The 15,867-nt window shown below is 48.5% G+C and overlaps 1 protein-coding gene across 1 annotated transcript; it reads right to left on the minus strand.

The window, feature by feature from the left end:
* Nucleotides 1–2,220: 2,220 nt before the first annotated feature.
* Nucleotides 2,221–15,593, minus strand: apmap (adipocyte plasma membrane associated protein). The gene is made up of 9 exons (XM_060073011.1): nt 15,252–15,593; nt 9,870–9,986; nt 9,197–9,312; nt 7,516–7,608; nt 5,352–5,468; nt 4,584–4,758; nt 4,218–4,352; nt 3,872–4,064; nt 2,221–3,554 (listed from the first exon to the last, which is right to left on the minus strand). Exons 1-9 carry the CDS (start codon nt 15,341–15,343, stop codon nt 3,345–3,347), a joined length of 1,248 nt encoding a protein of 415 aa, XP_059928994.1. The 5' UTR covers nt 15,344–15,593; the 3' UTR covers nt 2,221–3,344.
* Between the last annotated feature and the right edge of the window lie 274 nt (nt 15,594–15,867).

Raw genomic sequence — 15,867 nt, forward strand, 5'->3', positions numbered from 1 at the left:
TGACCCTGAGCCACTGCAAGCATCTACAAAGACATGACAGGACGTCATCATATTTACACTGACCTAAATGACACACTTTTTAAGATTGTGAAACAGTTAGCTCAAAGAGTCTATTCCTCAAACTGTCAAAGAATTTTGTGTTTTTTGTCGGAACCGGGGAGGTAAGGTTGCGTATTGTCTGGATCCGAGCGACTTCCGTAGTGCGTCTGATCGGACGGGCCGAGGCGTGTCAGTCGTCCCACCGGAGCCGGGGTGAGCACAAGCGAGCTCAGAGTCCGAGTGCTTCAGCGGTTGGGCTAGCATGGAGGAGGGTCCTCACTTACAGAGCTCCTCCTCTGTAAGGGGAGCTCCGCCCTGCCAGGTGTTGAGGAGGAGGAGAAGTCAACCACGCGCTCACCGCTTACCATCAGGTAAACCCCAGGACTGGTCCCAGGTGGAGATGTATATTTTGATGATATATTTGGCAGCTGTATTTACAGATTGGTCTACAAGAGGCTGTATGTTCAACAGATCAATATATTTGAACACCATCCATTCCACAACACGCCAAACTGTTCCGTCAAATATCTCCAGGTGTACTTTTGTCGATTTCAACACAAGCTTATTTGTAAAACAAAAAAAGAAAGAAAAAAAAACGAAACTCAAATGGACACATCACGGCATGCTACTGGAGAACGTCAGTTTACTTGTTCATCTTTAAAGAACTGTATGCTTGTTTTCTGTTCGGTGTGGTAGCCATTAAACATCTCATTGTCCAATGGAGTAAGAGAGATTTATTTTTTAACGTCAGATTTAAGGATAGAAGGTACTGATACTGCAGTGATACTAGGACCTGACCCAGTACTGATACTAGGACCTGACCCAGTAGGACCAGTACTGATGCTAGGACCTGACCCAGTACTGATACTAGGACCTGACCCAGTAGGGCCAGTACTGATGCTAGGACCTGACCCAGTACTGATACTAGGACCCTGACCCAGTGAGGACCAGTACTGATACTAGGACCTGACCCAGTAGGACCAGGTAAGAGTCTGATACCAGCAGCTCCGTCAGGGCGAGTGTTGTGCATTCAGAACACATGGGCCTGTGCGGAGGTCTGTCTCTCAGAGCCATGATGGAGAGGTTAGCCTAGCAACCACGCAGACTAGAGGCCTGCATGCTGTTTACCTAGTCAAGGTCACGTCTCTATTCTCCCCTCGTCTCTGTGAGAGAGAGATTTCTTGTCTCTCTCCATCTCTTGCTCTCTGCATTTAAGTTTAAGTGTTCACAGACCGACACACACCAGTTTACTGTACATTAAAGGGGACATAGTATACCACCAGGTGTTAGTGTGATTAGCCTTACAAGCCGTTTAGAAGATTTTCGAAACGGCTTGTAAGGCTAATCACACTCACAGCTGGTGTTATAATATGTCCCCTTTAATACAAGGTAAAGTCTCTATACCCTATATGTAGTGTGGTGTCTGTTTTTGTAAACATGTGGCGGTGAAAATAAGGGCCAACTACCCAACAGACATAAATTGACCTGCCAAGTTAAATCTAAAAATAATCAATAATATTTAAAAATCTGCTTATCGGCTGCTGTCCCTGATAAAGCCATCTCCTAGATGTTGTGGACGGAACGGTAGTGCAGTGCTCTTCAAAGGACTCAAGACGACACCGCCCCCTTCTGGCTGTAATAGGTACTACATACTCCGAATGAATGGCGCTCTTTTTGAGTGGCTTCATGTTTTCAGTTGGACCGTGACCCAGCAGCGTAGTACTGTACAGTACAGTGTCTGACCACAAATGGGGATACCTCTCCTGTGAAAAAGAGGGTCACTCATAACAGGTTTGATATTGACATCTTATGATCAGGGGCGTAGCCACATGGGGACCAGGGGGGCCACGGCCCCCCCTGGTCAGAGATTGGCCACCCCGCTGCCCCCCAGTATGAAAAAAAAGTACTGAAATATATGCACTATTAGTTTGATCCAACTTTGACTTATTATTCTCCGTTGGCCACTGGCCAGCTGTGGTACTTCAGCCAGCCAGAAGACCTTATCCCACTCTCGGTGTACAGAGGGCTCTGAACCAAACCCAAACTGAACATCTCCAGTAGGAGAATATTGTTTATATTCCACATTACTTTACATTGCTTCATACGTTTATTCCTGGGTCCCCTAATAACCCGGTTTGAGTTCCGTCGGTGGAAGACACCAGAAATCACAGACTCGTTGGGTAGTTTAAAACAGTTTTTTATTTTCCGCAGGGCTGCGAACACAAAGTTAGGAAGACACGGCTTCACAGAGTGACGACTCGGTCAGGAACGCAACATGGACAAATTTCACTCTGTTACATAGAAACTTTCAATGTGTTCAATATAACTTGGGCGAAGACGTTAAACGGGCAAGTGAGTTTAAACAGTGCATTGGGGCAGAATAGTTATATACTAGTTAGATATGACTATATAGTTCTATGTGACTATAGAGTATAGTTATATAATAGTTCTATATAACTATATAGAGTATAGTTATATATAAATATAGTTATATATGACTATATAGAGTATAGTTATATATAAATATATAGTTATATACTAGTTATAAATAACTATACAGAGTACAGTTATCTACAACTATAGTTGTAGATAACTATACATACAAATTTTATATAACTATAGTTATATACTAGTTATATATACATGATTACATACAACTAGAATATGACTATAGCTATATAGAATTATAGTTATATACTAGTTGTATATAACTAGTGTATAACTAGTTTACACTAGTTATATTCAACTAGTGCAGTATCTGTCCTCAGTCGATGTGTTAATGAGACACCGGGTTTGTATTTAAAATCAACTGCGTGGCCAGGGAACAGTTGCTAGGCGTGATGTGAGAAACTAGACACTGGGATTGGTTACTGAGCAGCCCTACGTCGGCCATCTTGAATGACATCCCAGGCTGTGACCTGATTGGTCCACGGGGTAATGGTCCGGTACCTGGGACGCAGCAAAGCCGTTTTAAATACTGGACGAGCGATGGACGAAGAGGAAGATGAGGGTGAACCGTGCAAAACCAATAAATTAAAGTGCAAATAAGGAAACTAAGAACAAAAAAAGGATTTGGCACGTTGTGGATCGACGGGAAGTATAGCGACCACACACACACACACACACACACACACACACACACACACACACACACACACACACACACACACACACACACACACACACACACACACACACACACACACACACACACACACACATGTATTCATGTTCATCCACCTCTCATCCCCTCACCTCCAGCTCCACCCTATCCCCCCTCCCCCCTCCCTCCTCCCCCCTCCCCCTCAGGCCTTGCGGAGCTGCAGCCGGCTGATGTAGGGCGAGTGGAAGGAGCCCAGGTACAGGTAGCCGTCGTGCTCGTGGGCCTCGCTGACGTAGGCCGCCACCAGCCCCTGGGGGTCGTGGAGGCTGCGGGTGCAAACCCCACCCTCATGCAGCTCCACCACCAGGCTGTAGGGCGGAGCCATCTTCATCAGCACCTCCCGGCTGAAGACCTGAGAGAGAGAGAGAGAGAGAGAGAGAGAGAGAGAGAGAGAGAGAGAGAGAGAGAGAGAGAGAGAGAGAGAGAGAGAGAGAGAGAGAGAGAGAGAGAGAGAGAGAGAGAGAGAGAGAGAGAGAGAGAGAGAGAGAGAGAGAGAGAGAGAGAGAGGGCGAGAGGGCGAGAGGGCGAGAGGGCGAGAGCGAGAGAGAGAGCGAGAGCGAGAAAGAGAAGTTAGGGAAAGGTTCCTCCCTGCTCCTCCCAGATATGCTCCGGTCCATTCAGCCCATCCAAGGAGCTCGTTAGTCCTCGGCTGCTGATGCTCAGACCCACCTTGAAGACCAGCTTCTTGACCCACGGTCTCTGGGCCAGGAAGTCCATCATGGAGAAGCCGGGGTTGGGGCGGATGGTTGCCATGGCGACCCAGTACCCCCCTGTGGAGCTGGGCCGGATGTTGTCAGGGAAACCGGGCAGGTTCTCCACAAACATGTCCATCCCGCCCTTGTTCAGACCCGACACGTGGACCCTGAGGAGAGACAGACGGTGAAGACAGACAGACAGACAGACAGACAGACAGACACTCAGACAGGCAGGCAGACAGACAGACAGACAGACAGACAGACAGACAGACAGACAGACAGACAGACAGACACTCAGACAGGCAGGCAGACAGACAGACCTGCGGATCCGGGCCATGGTGGTCTCGGCCACGAGGACCGACTCCTCGTCGGGGAGCAGCTGGATGCCGTTGGGGAAGCGGAGGTTCTCCATCACCACGGTAACCTCCCTGCTGTCCATGTCGTACTCCAGCACGCTGCACACGCACACGTCAAACACAGGCACAGGTTAAAACACACACACACACACACATCTTAAAACACGTACGTAAAAAAAAACACATACCTGCACAAAAACACACACACACACACTCAAAATAACACACACACAAAAAACACATGCATTTACAAAAACACACACACAACCCCACAAACAACACACACACACACACACACAACCCCAATAACGATACACACACGTGACCTACCGGCCGTCGGCGGTGGCCTCCATGATGAGCAGCAGGTAGTCTCTGCGCTGCCACCTGCTGCTGGAGTCGGTGAAGTACACCTTCCTGCCGTCGGCCGTCACATCCAGGTCGTTGATGAACGACAGCTTCCTGCCCGCCACCACCTGGCCCCCCGACACCAGCCGGGTCACCTCCCCTTCACCAACACACCACAGTCATTAACCCTGTCACCTCCTCATTAACCCCGTCACCTCCTCCCCATTAACCCTGTCACAACCTCATTAATCCGGTCCCCTCCTCATTAACCCTGTAAGCTCCTCCTCATTATCCCTGTCATCTCCTCATTAACCCCGTCACCTCCTCATTAACCTGTCACCTCCTCATTAACCCCGTCACCTCCTCATTAACCCCGTCACCTCCTCATTAACCCTGTCACCTCCTCATTAACCTGTCACCTCCTCATTAACCTGTCACCTCCTCATTAACCCCGTCACCTCATTAACCCCGTCACCTCATTAACCCCGTCACCTCCTCATTAACCCCGTCACCTCCTCATTAACCCCGTCACCTCCTCATTAACCCCGTCACCTCATTAACCCTGTCACCTCCTCTTTAACCCTGTCACCTCCTCATTAACCCCGTCACCTCCTCATTAACCCCGTCACCTCCTCATTAACCCCGTCACCTCCTCATTAACCCCGTCACCTCCTCATTAACCCCGTCACCTCCTCATTAACCCCGTCACCTCCTCATTAACCCTGTCACATAGCTGCTGTGCGCGTCACTGACCTGTGGTGGGGTTGACCTCAAACACTCCCAGGTAGGCGTCGGCCACGAACAGCGTCCCATTGGGGCCGACTCTCATGCCCAGGGGCCGGCCACACACAGGCTCCGCCTCCGTGGTGCCTGAAACCAGTACTATCAAAATAAAAGTCCCATCCAGTTTCATACTTAACTATGCAGACAGACAGAGAGACAGAGAGACACAGAGCGACAGAGAGATATCCTGGACACAGTGATTATTGTTCCACTGTATTAACATTATAACAGTTTTAATACAGTATTACTACTGTATGTTATTCTGTGTAAACACAGGAACCTGTATTCGTCTGTCTACCTGCTTTGTTCAGAGCTGTACATGCTATAAAAGGACAGACGACACTAGGGTTATGAATTTGACAGATCATGCAATATCAAGGTGTTTGGCGTCGGTCCATAGCTGTGGGCATGCCCGGGGCTTCTGGGAGATTATTACATCATTGGTTAAACACAAAGTCAGAAGATGGGCCAAAATCAACAGGACCCTGGGAGCCTCACACGCCAGAAGGGGTGTGTTGGGTCAGCCAATCAGGGGCTGTGCCAGTCAGGTGACCCCATCTGGGTGGCTAAGCCAATCAAGGGCAGTGCCAGTCAGGTGACCCCATCTGGGTGGCTCAGCCAATCAGGGGCCGTGCAGTCAGCTGACCCCATCTGTTTGGCTCAGCCAATCAGGGGCTGTGCAGTCGGATGACCCCATCTGTGTGGCTCAGCCAATCAGGGGCTGTGCAGTCGGGTGACCCCATCTGTGTGGCTGAGCCAATCAGGGGCTGTGTCAGTCAGGTGTCCCCATCTGGGTGTCTTAACGTATCGGAGCGTGAGGCAACCTCTAACCGATGGAATCTGAGAGGAAACTAAAGTTTCACAACGCCATGTGGAAACAAAATGGAGGAGAGAAGAGTGAACAGTTCATATCTGACTCCCGACCCTCTGCTGCTCACACACACACACACACACACACACACACACACACACACACACACACACACACACACACACACACACACACACACACACACACACACACACACACACACACACACACACACACACACACACACACACACGTGGGTTGACTTGTTACCGGAAGGGTGCAGTGTTGCGGTGTTCCTGAGCAAGTCACCTAACTCTAACTATCCCCTCGCGTGGTCCGCAATCGGTGTGTGAATGCGTGCATGAACCGTTATAGCAGGGGTGTACAGTATAAACGGTTTAGAAAGTACACCGCTGTGAATTTGCACTACGGTATTGATTTTGACATTACCGTGAGACCGGTGTGACCGGTAGACAGTGTTGTGTGCAACGCGTTATAAAGTAAGTAAGAACAAGTAACATAACTACTTTTTCATGTAAAAAGTAAAGTTATGCGCAACTACTGAAAATATGGTAACGAAACGTAGTTCCCTTTTCAATCCGGCGCAACGTTTCTTTTCCGAGGGACAGATTTCACAGCGATACTGCCTTCTCAGGCAGTATGCTATTGCGCAAGCACGCAGGCGCGCTTGCCGCATGCCTGCGTGCTTGCGCAATAGTCCCTTCACAAGCTCTCATTCCACACCGTACGAGACACGCGCTGGTAGCGTGAAGCTGTCTCTGCATCGCAGACATCGCTTCCGCAGGCATTTTCCAAAGCCAGTCCTGATGACAAAAAAAGCCAGCGGTGGAACGAGATAAAAAAACACGTCACTGTTTAGCTGTGTAAGGACATGGTCCCTTCAAAAACATCGATAGAAAGGGCTTTAAAGAGATGGTCAAGACACTCGATCCCAGGGACGCGCTACCTGCCCGCACACACTTCAGCCAAATTGAGATGCTAAAATTATACGGCAAGGTCTGGAGCAAGTGGAGAAAGAAATCCATACTATTAAATATTTGTGTTTTTCAGAGATGGAAGTAACTTGAGAAAAGATTTTGCATTTCTTATACGCACTTTTGCTGCCTAGCCAATATTTTACCCCTTCAGAAGCATTTATATTGAAATTAGAAGATAAAATGAACATACCGTGATATAATACCGTTACCGTCTATGCCTCAAATCATACCGTGATGTACATTTTAGTCCATACCGTACAGCCCTACGTTATAGGTCGCTGTGGCGTAAGCATCTGCTAAACGCCCTGACGGTAAAAACACTCACCGCAGGGGGGCTGTCCCAGCCGGGCCACCAGGTACGACCTCCGGCCCACCAGCTTCAGGATCTTGCCGTCGGCGGTCCCGGTGTAGAGGACGTCTGCAAGAGGAGAGCAGAGCACTGCTTCAATCAAACAGACAGCCAGCATACCACCCTCAGCCTCCATCACCCTGACCCTAAGACACCCTCAGCCTCCATCACCCTGACCCTAAGACACCCTCAGCCTGTATCACCCTGACCCTAAGACACCCTCAGCCTCCATCACCCTGACCAACAAACACCCTCAGCCTCCATCACCCTGACCAACAAACACCCTCAGCCTCCATCACCCCGACCAACAAACACCCTCAGTCTGTATCACCCTGACCCTTAGACACCCTCAGCCTGTATCACCCTGACCCTTAGACACCCTCAGCCTGTATCACCCTGACCCTTAGACACCCTCAGCCTGTATCACCCTGACCCACTGACACCCTCAGCCTCCATCACCCTGACTCTAAGACACCCTCAGCCTGTATCACCCTGACCCACTGACACCCTCAGCCTCCATCACCCTGACCCACTGACACCCTCAGCCTCCATCACCCTGACCCTAAGACACCCTCAGCCTCCATCACCCTGACCAACAAACACCCTCAGCCTCCATCACCCTGACCAACAAACACCCTCAGCCTCCATCACCCTGACCAACAAACACCCTCAGCCTCCATCACCCTGACCAACAAACACCCTCAGCCTGTATCACCCTGACCCTAAGACCCCCTCAGCCTGTATCACCCTGACCCACTGACCCCCTCAGCCTGTATCACCCTGACCCACAGACACCCTCAGCCTGTATCACCCTGACCCTAAGACACCCTCAGCCTGTATCACCCTGACCCTAAGACACCCTCAGCCTGTATCACCCTGACCCTAAGACACCCTCAGCCTGTATCACCCTGACCCTAAGACACCCTCAGCCTGTATCCACTCTGACCCACTGACACCCTCAGCCTGCATCACCCTGACCCACAGACACCCTCAGCCTGTATCACCCTGACCCTAAGACACCCTCAGCCTGTATCCACTCTGACCCACTGACACCCAGCAGACACAACACGGAAACCAGGTGACCTTTGACCTTGGGGAGGAGAGGATTTAGCACATGGGCATTTCAGAGGGATGGGTTCAATGAATGATGATCTTATTTATACCTCATACATACAAGGATAATATTACCTATATTAGATTATCTATGTAAAATGATCTTTCTTAAATTATCTGCCTCAAATTAGCTGCATGAAATGACCCTTCTTCAATGAAAGGATCAATAAATAATGCTCCTTCTGATCAATAGATATTGCTCCTACTGAAGGATCAATAGATATTGTTCCTACTGAAGGATCAATAGATATTGTTCCTTCTAAAGGATCAATAGATAAGGCTCCTTCTGATCAGAGATAATGCTTCTCCTTAATGGATCAATAGATAATGATCCTTCTGATCAATAGATGATGTTCCTCCTCAAGGATCAGTTAGCTGCTCTGTGGGACCTCATGGATGTGGACCAGGGTTAGCTGCTCTGTGGGACCTCATGGATGTGGACCAGGGTTATCTGCTCTGTGGGACCTCATGGATGTGGACCAGTGTTAGCTGCTCTGTGGGACCTCATAGATGTGGACCAGCTATCCCTCATGTCCCCACGTACCGCCGATGTTGACGATGGACTCGGGGCCTTGGATCTGGTCCTCGAACAGCCTCTGGGCGTCCCTGAGCTCCAGGTTGGGCTCATAGCATCCGCTCATCACCGGGGGCTCGCTCAGCCTGGACACCACACCAAAGCCCAGCGGGGAGCACCAAAGCACAGCACATAACATCATACACCATACCATCACATCCCATACCATCACATCACATCGCTTAGTATCACAGCACATACCATCACATACAATCACCTCCCATAGTATCACTTCCCATAGTATCACCTCCCATCCCATCATGTATGTTAGTCCTACACACATACCTCCCCCTAGGTAGTTTTATGAAAATTTGGTGCGCATTTTAGGGAATATGTGAAGTTTACGCAAATTTCTGTGTGGGGGTATATATATATATATAAAATACAGTAATAAATATATATATATATATATATATATATATATATATATATATAAAATACAGTATTTGCCTAACTGTATTTTCATGTTTATATTTGTATAATATTTGTGCATTGCATTTGTGTCTTTTATATCACATTTTATCACTTCCTAATTGTCCTTATTATTTCTCCATCTGCCTGGGGATCGTTGTGATTCGCTGTGATGTGATAAACCAGTGGGATGGATGAGGTGGTGAAGGGCAGCAGTGAGCCGCCGTCCTACCTGAGGACGTCGGGTTGGATCGGAGACTCGAGGATCAGACACACCACCAGGAGCGGGAACAACAGGAACACCGCCAGGGACACCAGCACCACCCGGAACACCTTCCCACTGTAGCTACTGGGAGAGCGTCACACAGTGTGAGCACACTCACTGTCAAGAGCTCCCAGAGCGGTCACTATCAACACCTACTGTAGCTCCTAGATCGGTCACTATCAACGCCTACTGTAGCTCCTAGAGCAGTATTCACTCTCAACACCTACTGTAGCTCCTAGAGCGGTCACTATCAACACCTACTGTAGCTGCTAGAGCGGTCACTATCAACACCTACTGTAGCTCCTAGAGCGGTACTCACTATCAACACCTACTGTAGCTCCTAGAGCGGTCCTCACTATCAACACCTACTGTAGCTCCTAGAGCGGTCACTATCAACACCTACTGTAGCTCCTAGAGCGGTCACTATCAACACCTACTGTAGCTCCTAGAGCGGTCACTATCAACACCTACTGTAGCTCCTAGAGCGGTCACTATCAACACCTACTGTAGCTCCTAGAGCGGTCACTATCAACACCTACTGTAGCTCCTAGAGCGGTCACTAGCATCACCTACTGTAGCTCCTAGAGCGGTCACTATCATCACCTACTGTAGCTCCTAGAGCGGTCACTATCATCACCTACTGTAGCTCCTAGAGCGGTCACTATCAACACCTACTGTAGCTCCTAGAGCGGTCACTATCAACACCTACTGTAGCTCCTAGAGCGGTCACTATCAACACCTAGTGTAGCTCCTAGAGCGGTCACTATCATCACCTACTGTAGCTCCTAGAGCGGTACTCACTATCAACACCTACTGTAGCTCCTAGAGCGGTCCTCACTATCAACACCTACTGTAGCTCCTAGAGCGGTCACTATCAACACCTACTGTAGCTCCTAGAGCGGTCACTATCAACACCTACTGTAGCTCCTAGAGCGGTCACTAGCATCACCTACTGTAGCTCCTAGAGCGGTCACTATCAACACCTACTGTAGCTCCTAGAGCGGTCACTATCAACACCTGCTGAAGCTCCTAGAGCGGTCCTCACTATCAACACCTAGTGTAGTGACTAGAGCGGTCACTAGCATCACCTACTGTAGCTCCTAGAGCGGTCACTATCAACACCTACTGTAGCTCCTAGAGCGGTCACTATCAACACCTACTGTAGCTCCTAGAGCGGTCACTATCAACACCTACTGTAGCTCCTAGAGCGGTCACTATCATCACCTACTGTAGCTCCTAGAGCGGTCACTATCAACACCTACTGTAGCTCCTAGAGCGGTCACTATCAACACCTACTGTAGCTCCTAGAGCGGTCACTAACAACACCTACAGTGGCTCCTAGAGCGGTCACTATCAACACCTACTGTAGCTCCTAGAGCGGTCACTATCAACACCTACTGTAGCTCCTAGAGCGGTCACTATCAACACCTACTGTAGCTCCTAGAGCGGTCACTATCAACACCTGCTGAAGCTCCTAGAGCGGTCCTCACTATCAACACCTAGTGTAGTGACTAGAGCGGTCACTAGCATCACCTACTGTAGCTCCTAGAGCGGTCACTATCAACACCTACTGTAGCTCCTAGAGCGGTCACTATCAACACCTACTGTAGCTCCTAGAGCGGTACTCACTATCAACACCTACTGTAGCTCCTAGAGCGGTCCTCACTATCAACACCTACTGTAGCTCCTAGAGCGGTCACTATCAACACCTACTGTAGCTCCTAGAGCGGTCACTATCAACACCTACTGTAGCTCCTAGAGCGGTCCTCACTATCAACACCTACTGTAGCTCCTAGAGCGGTCACTATCAACACCTACTGTAGCTCCTAGAGCGGTCACTAGCATCACCTACTGTAGCTCCTAGAGCGGTCACTATCAACACCTACTGTAGCTCCTAGAGCGGTCACTAGCATCACCTACTGTAGCTCCTAGAGCGGTCACTATCATCACCTACTGTAGCTCCTAGAGCGGTCACTATCAACACCTACTGTAGCTCCTAGAGCGGTCACTATCAACACCTACTGTAGCTCCTAGAGCGGTACTCACTATCAACACCTACTGTAGCTCCTAGAGCGGTCACTATCAACACCTACTGTAGCTCCTAGAGCGGTCACTATCATCACCTACTGTAGCTCCTACAGCGGTCCTCACTATCAACACCTACTGTAGCTCCTAGAGCGGTACTCACTATCAACACCTACTGTAGCTCCTAGAGCGGTACTCACTATCAACACCTACTGTAGCTCCTAGAGTGGTACTCACTAGCATCACCTACTGTAGCTCCTAGAGCGGTCACTATCAACACCTACTGTAGCTCCTAGAGCGGTCACTATCAACACCTACTGTAGCTCCTAGAGCGGTCACTATCAACACCTACTGTAGCTCCTAGAGCGGTCACTATCATCACCTACTGTAGCTCCTAGAGCGGTCACTATCAACACCTACTGTAGCTCCTAGAGCGGTCACTATCAACACCTACTGTAGCTCCTAGAGCGGTCACTAACAACACCTACAGTGGCTCCTAGAGCGGTCACTATCAACACCTACTGTAGCTCCTAGAGCGGTCACTATCAACACCTACTGTAGCTCCTAGAGCGGTCACTATCAACACCTACTGTAGCTCCTAGAGCGGTCACTATCAACACCTGCTGAAGCTCCTAGAGCGGTCCTCACTATCAACACCTAGTGTAGTGACTAGAGCGGTCACTAGCATCACCTACTGTAGCTCCTAGAGCGGTCACTATCAACACCTAGTGTAGTGACTAGAGCGGTACTCGCTAGTGCCTCACTATGGAACACTCTAGGTGCCTTGAATATGAATAATGATTATGATTATTCAGATTCTAACATCCAATACATCCAACAGCGTTGCGTTATTCTTCCTCATTTATTATTTTAAGAATCAGTTTGAGGAAATAACACTCCTGCCCTGCCCATGAGCAAGGCAGGGGCCCTACAACCTGCTGTGGCCATCGATCGACCCCCCCCCCCATAGGAGGGGCCATATGCAGAGAAGGATTAATAAGGTGTTGTATCTTCTTCTGTTATTAATGTGACTATACTATGCATGCAAATTAATTATTAAATAGCTTTTACTGTTATTCAGGGCTAAAAAGTGCATTGATATTTTAAAAAGCAAGGCAAATACTATTGGTTAGTTGAAAATAGTAATCGTCATTGAGATTAAACATCTCTTCCAGTGTCCTGGCCAAGACAGGCAGCAGTAGCCTACAGTCACACATAGCATACACACAAAACATAAGAAAATATTAAGTGTATTATTAAGTTTGAGCAACAAAGTGTAAAGGCATTTCGGGAGGCTCAAGGAGGAGGGTACTATTACATTAGAGCAACAAAGTGTAGTCTTGTGGTGGACTCTATAGAAATAATTCACCATACTGTGTTATTGACATGTTTTCGTTCCGTGTTATAGGGACACTGTCTCTTTTAAGATCATGTGACTTCTGTGTTGATATGCCGGTCGGTGCGATGTTTGAATGTAACGTTTTTTATATGAGAAAATGTCACGTTGTCACCTCGACAAGCAACGTGACGAGGTGCCTTGCTCAGGGACACCTCGACACTAGGAGGAGCCGTGGATCGAACTAGCAACCTTGTGGTTACCAGCCAGCCCGCTCTACCTCCTGAGCTACTGCCGCCTCAGCGTAGACGGGTGAGCTACTGATGGTATTGTGTGTATAAAAATGTCCTTTTTAATAAACAATATTTACACATTTATCAATGCCTCGTTTCATATGTTAAGACCCTTTTTATACTACCAAAGAGGTTTCAGGCTACTTTAGCCTTGTAAGTGGTTTAAAATAGCTATTTCGTTTTTACCATGAGACATGCCCCTATCGCTCCTAGTTAATAGCGTTTTGATAGAATCGGTGAACACATTCCAACTCGTTATCATACTCAACATATCCCTGATCCATTTTACACCAGATTTCTCCTTTAACAAGAAAGGAAACATTAAAAACATACAGCTCATATAAGTTTAAGAAAACAATATTGGAATTAAGAATTGTTACTGTGTCTGTCTGTCCCATAGACTATAGAGGTCTGACTGTATAAAGGGCAACAAGCAAGGAGCATGATGTTTGATTCAGCTGGTTTGACTTATCCCAAACTGGCAACCGCGATGATGACAATACGGTACATGACAAAGCTAAACGAAGCTTGCTACTTTTGTCCGACATCGCCTCTCTCCCGCTCTCTCCCCCAGGGCCGGTTCTAGCCCTTTGGTAGCCCTAAGCGAGCGGAGCGTTGCCCTGTTAATTGACATTACTATATTAAACATCACTGAAGACACATAATAACTGATTTACCTTTACTTTGCATAGCAGATTTTTCACCCACTTATAGCTCTACTATACTACATTGCAATTAAACAATGTGTGATGCATGGACAACAAACAGAAAAACTTCATTTTCTACATTTACAACATTCAGACAATAAAGAAAAGTAGAAATGTGGTAAGTGCGTAATACTTTGACTGTTTCAGTGAGTAAACTTAGTAGTAGTAGTAAAATAATTGAGGCAAATCATGTTCAAAGAAGTACGGATAAAAACCATAAGGGTTTTGAATGCATACAGTTGCATGTTCTCTGAGGCAAAACTACTCTATCAACCGCAGAGCAGGGCCCCAAAATGATCCTGCTAAGGGCCCCCAGATGTATAGGGCCGGTGTTGTGTCGAGATCTGTTTCCCCGTCGAGATGTGTTTCCCCTAGTCCCCGCCCCCGTCCGAAATTACCCGAAAAGGCCCTCTGTTCCATAGGAAAGGAGGCTCACACATCTTTCAAATTCATACTGCTGACTTATTTCCCCACAAGAGATAAGTGCTGTGATTTTCAGGCTGATATCATTCAATTTGACCATTTAGAACAGGGGGAACGCATCCTGACAGCTTGGAATATTACTGTCAGATACTGTTCCCCCTCTGTTCCATAGGAAAGGAGGCTCACACATCTTTCAAATTCATACTGCTGACTTATTTCCCCACAACAGATAAGTGCTGTGATTTTCAGGCTGATATCATTCAATTTGACCATTTAGAACAGGGGGAACGCATCCTGACAGTCATTATCTGGGACTAGGGGAAACACATCTCGACGGGGAAACAGATCTCGACACAACACCGGCCCTGCCTGCTGGTGCGTTCTACACTGGGACAACAACACACGCCCTGCCTCCGGTCCCTTCCTCCTGGTTCCTGCCTCCCGCCTCCTATCTCCTGCCTCCAGGTTCGTGTCTCCTGCTCCCTGCCTCCTGGTCCCTGCCTCCTGTCCCCTGGTTCTCAGACAATATGTATTCAGAATGTTGTGGTTGTTCGTATTCTCCCACCTGGAGCCCTTGCTCTGGGGCATGTGCAGATCGTCCGTGATGACCTGGGGTCGGTTCAGCCTGCGGAGCCGCAGCCCCTCCACTTCATTCATGACGGGATGATAAATAGATCCAAGGTCTGGGGGTCCACTTTACGGGGGCTCTGGGGTTCCTCTCTATAGTGGCTCCGGGCTCCGTGAGATCTGAGGTCAGTGTGTCCGCTCTACAGGGGCTCCGGGCTCCGAGGAACTAGAATACTTCTAGAATCAGATGAACTGTAAACTGGGAACCACTGGCAGCTCATTGACTGCAGCTTGCTGAGAGTCTAATGTTTTCCTTCTCGCGGTGGCGGAGGTTGCAGAGTGCGCTACATCGCCCCTGCTGGCAGGAGTGCGCTACAGCGCCCCTGCTGGCCGAGGTGCGCTACAGCGCCCCTCCTGGCCGGAGTGCGCTACAGTGCCCCGTCTGGCCGGAGTGGAAGTATGCATCTGGCAGGTGGAAGGTGCATCTGGAAGTATGCATCTGGAAGGTGCTTCAATGCTTCTTTTTCTTAAATCCTTTAGCAGAGGGTACACAGGCTGGACCCTCCTTTCAGAAAGGAAAGAGATAATGCCGTCCCAAAATTCCTTACGTCAGC

This window comes from Gadus macrocephalus, chromosome 15 (genome assembly GCF_031168955.1).
Source record: "Gadus macrocephalus chromosome 15, ASM3116895v1".
NCBI lineage: Eukaryota > Metazoa > Chordata > Actinopteri > Gadiformes > Gadidae > Gadus > Gadus macrocephalus.

Coding starts and splice junctions, on each gene's coding strand:
- apmap (XM_060073011.1), bottom strand. CDS start 15,343: ATGAATGAAGTGGAGGGGCTGCGGCTCCGCAGGCTGAACCGACCCCAG. Junction 9,313..9,869: donor ATCCAACCCGACGTCCTCAG/GTAGGACGGCGG, acceptor TGTGGTGTCCAG/GCTGAGCGAGCCCCCGGTGA. Junction 7,609..9,196: donor GTCCATCGTCAACATCGGCG/GTACGTGGGGAC, acceptor CTCCTCTTGCAG/ACGTCCTCTACACCGGGACC.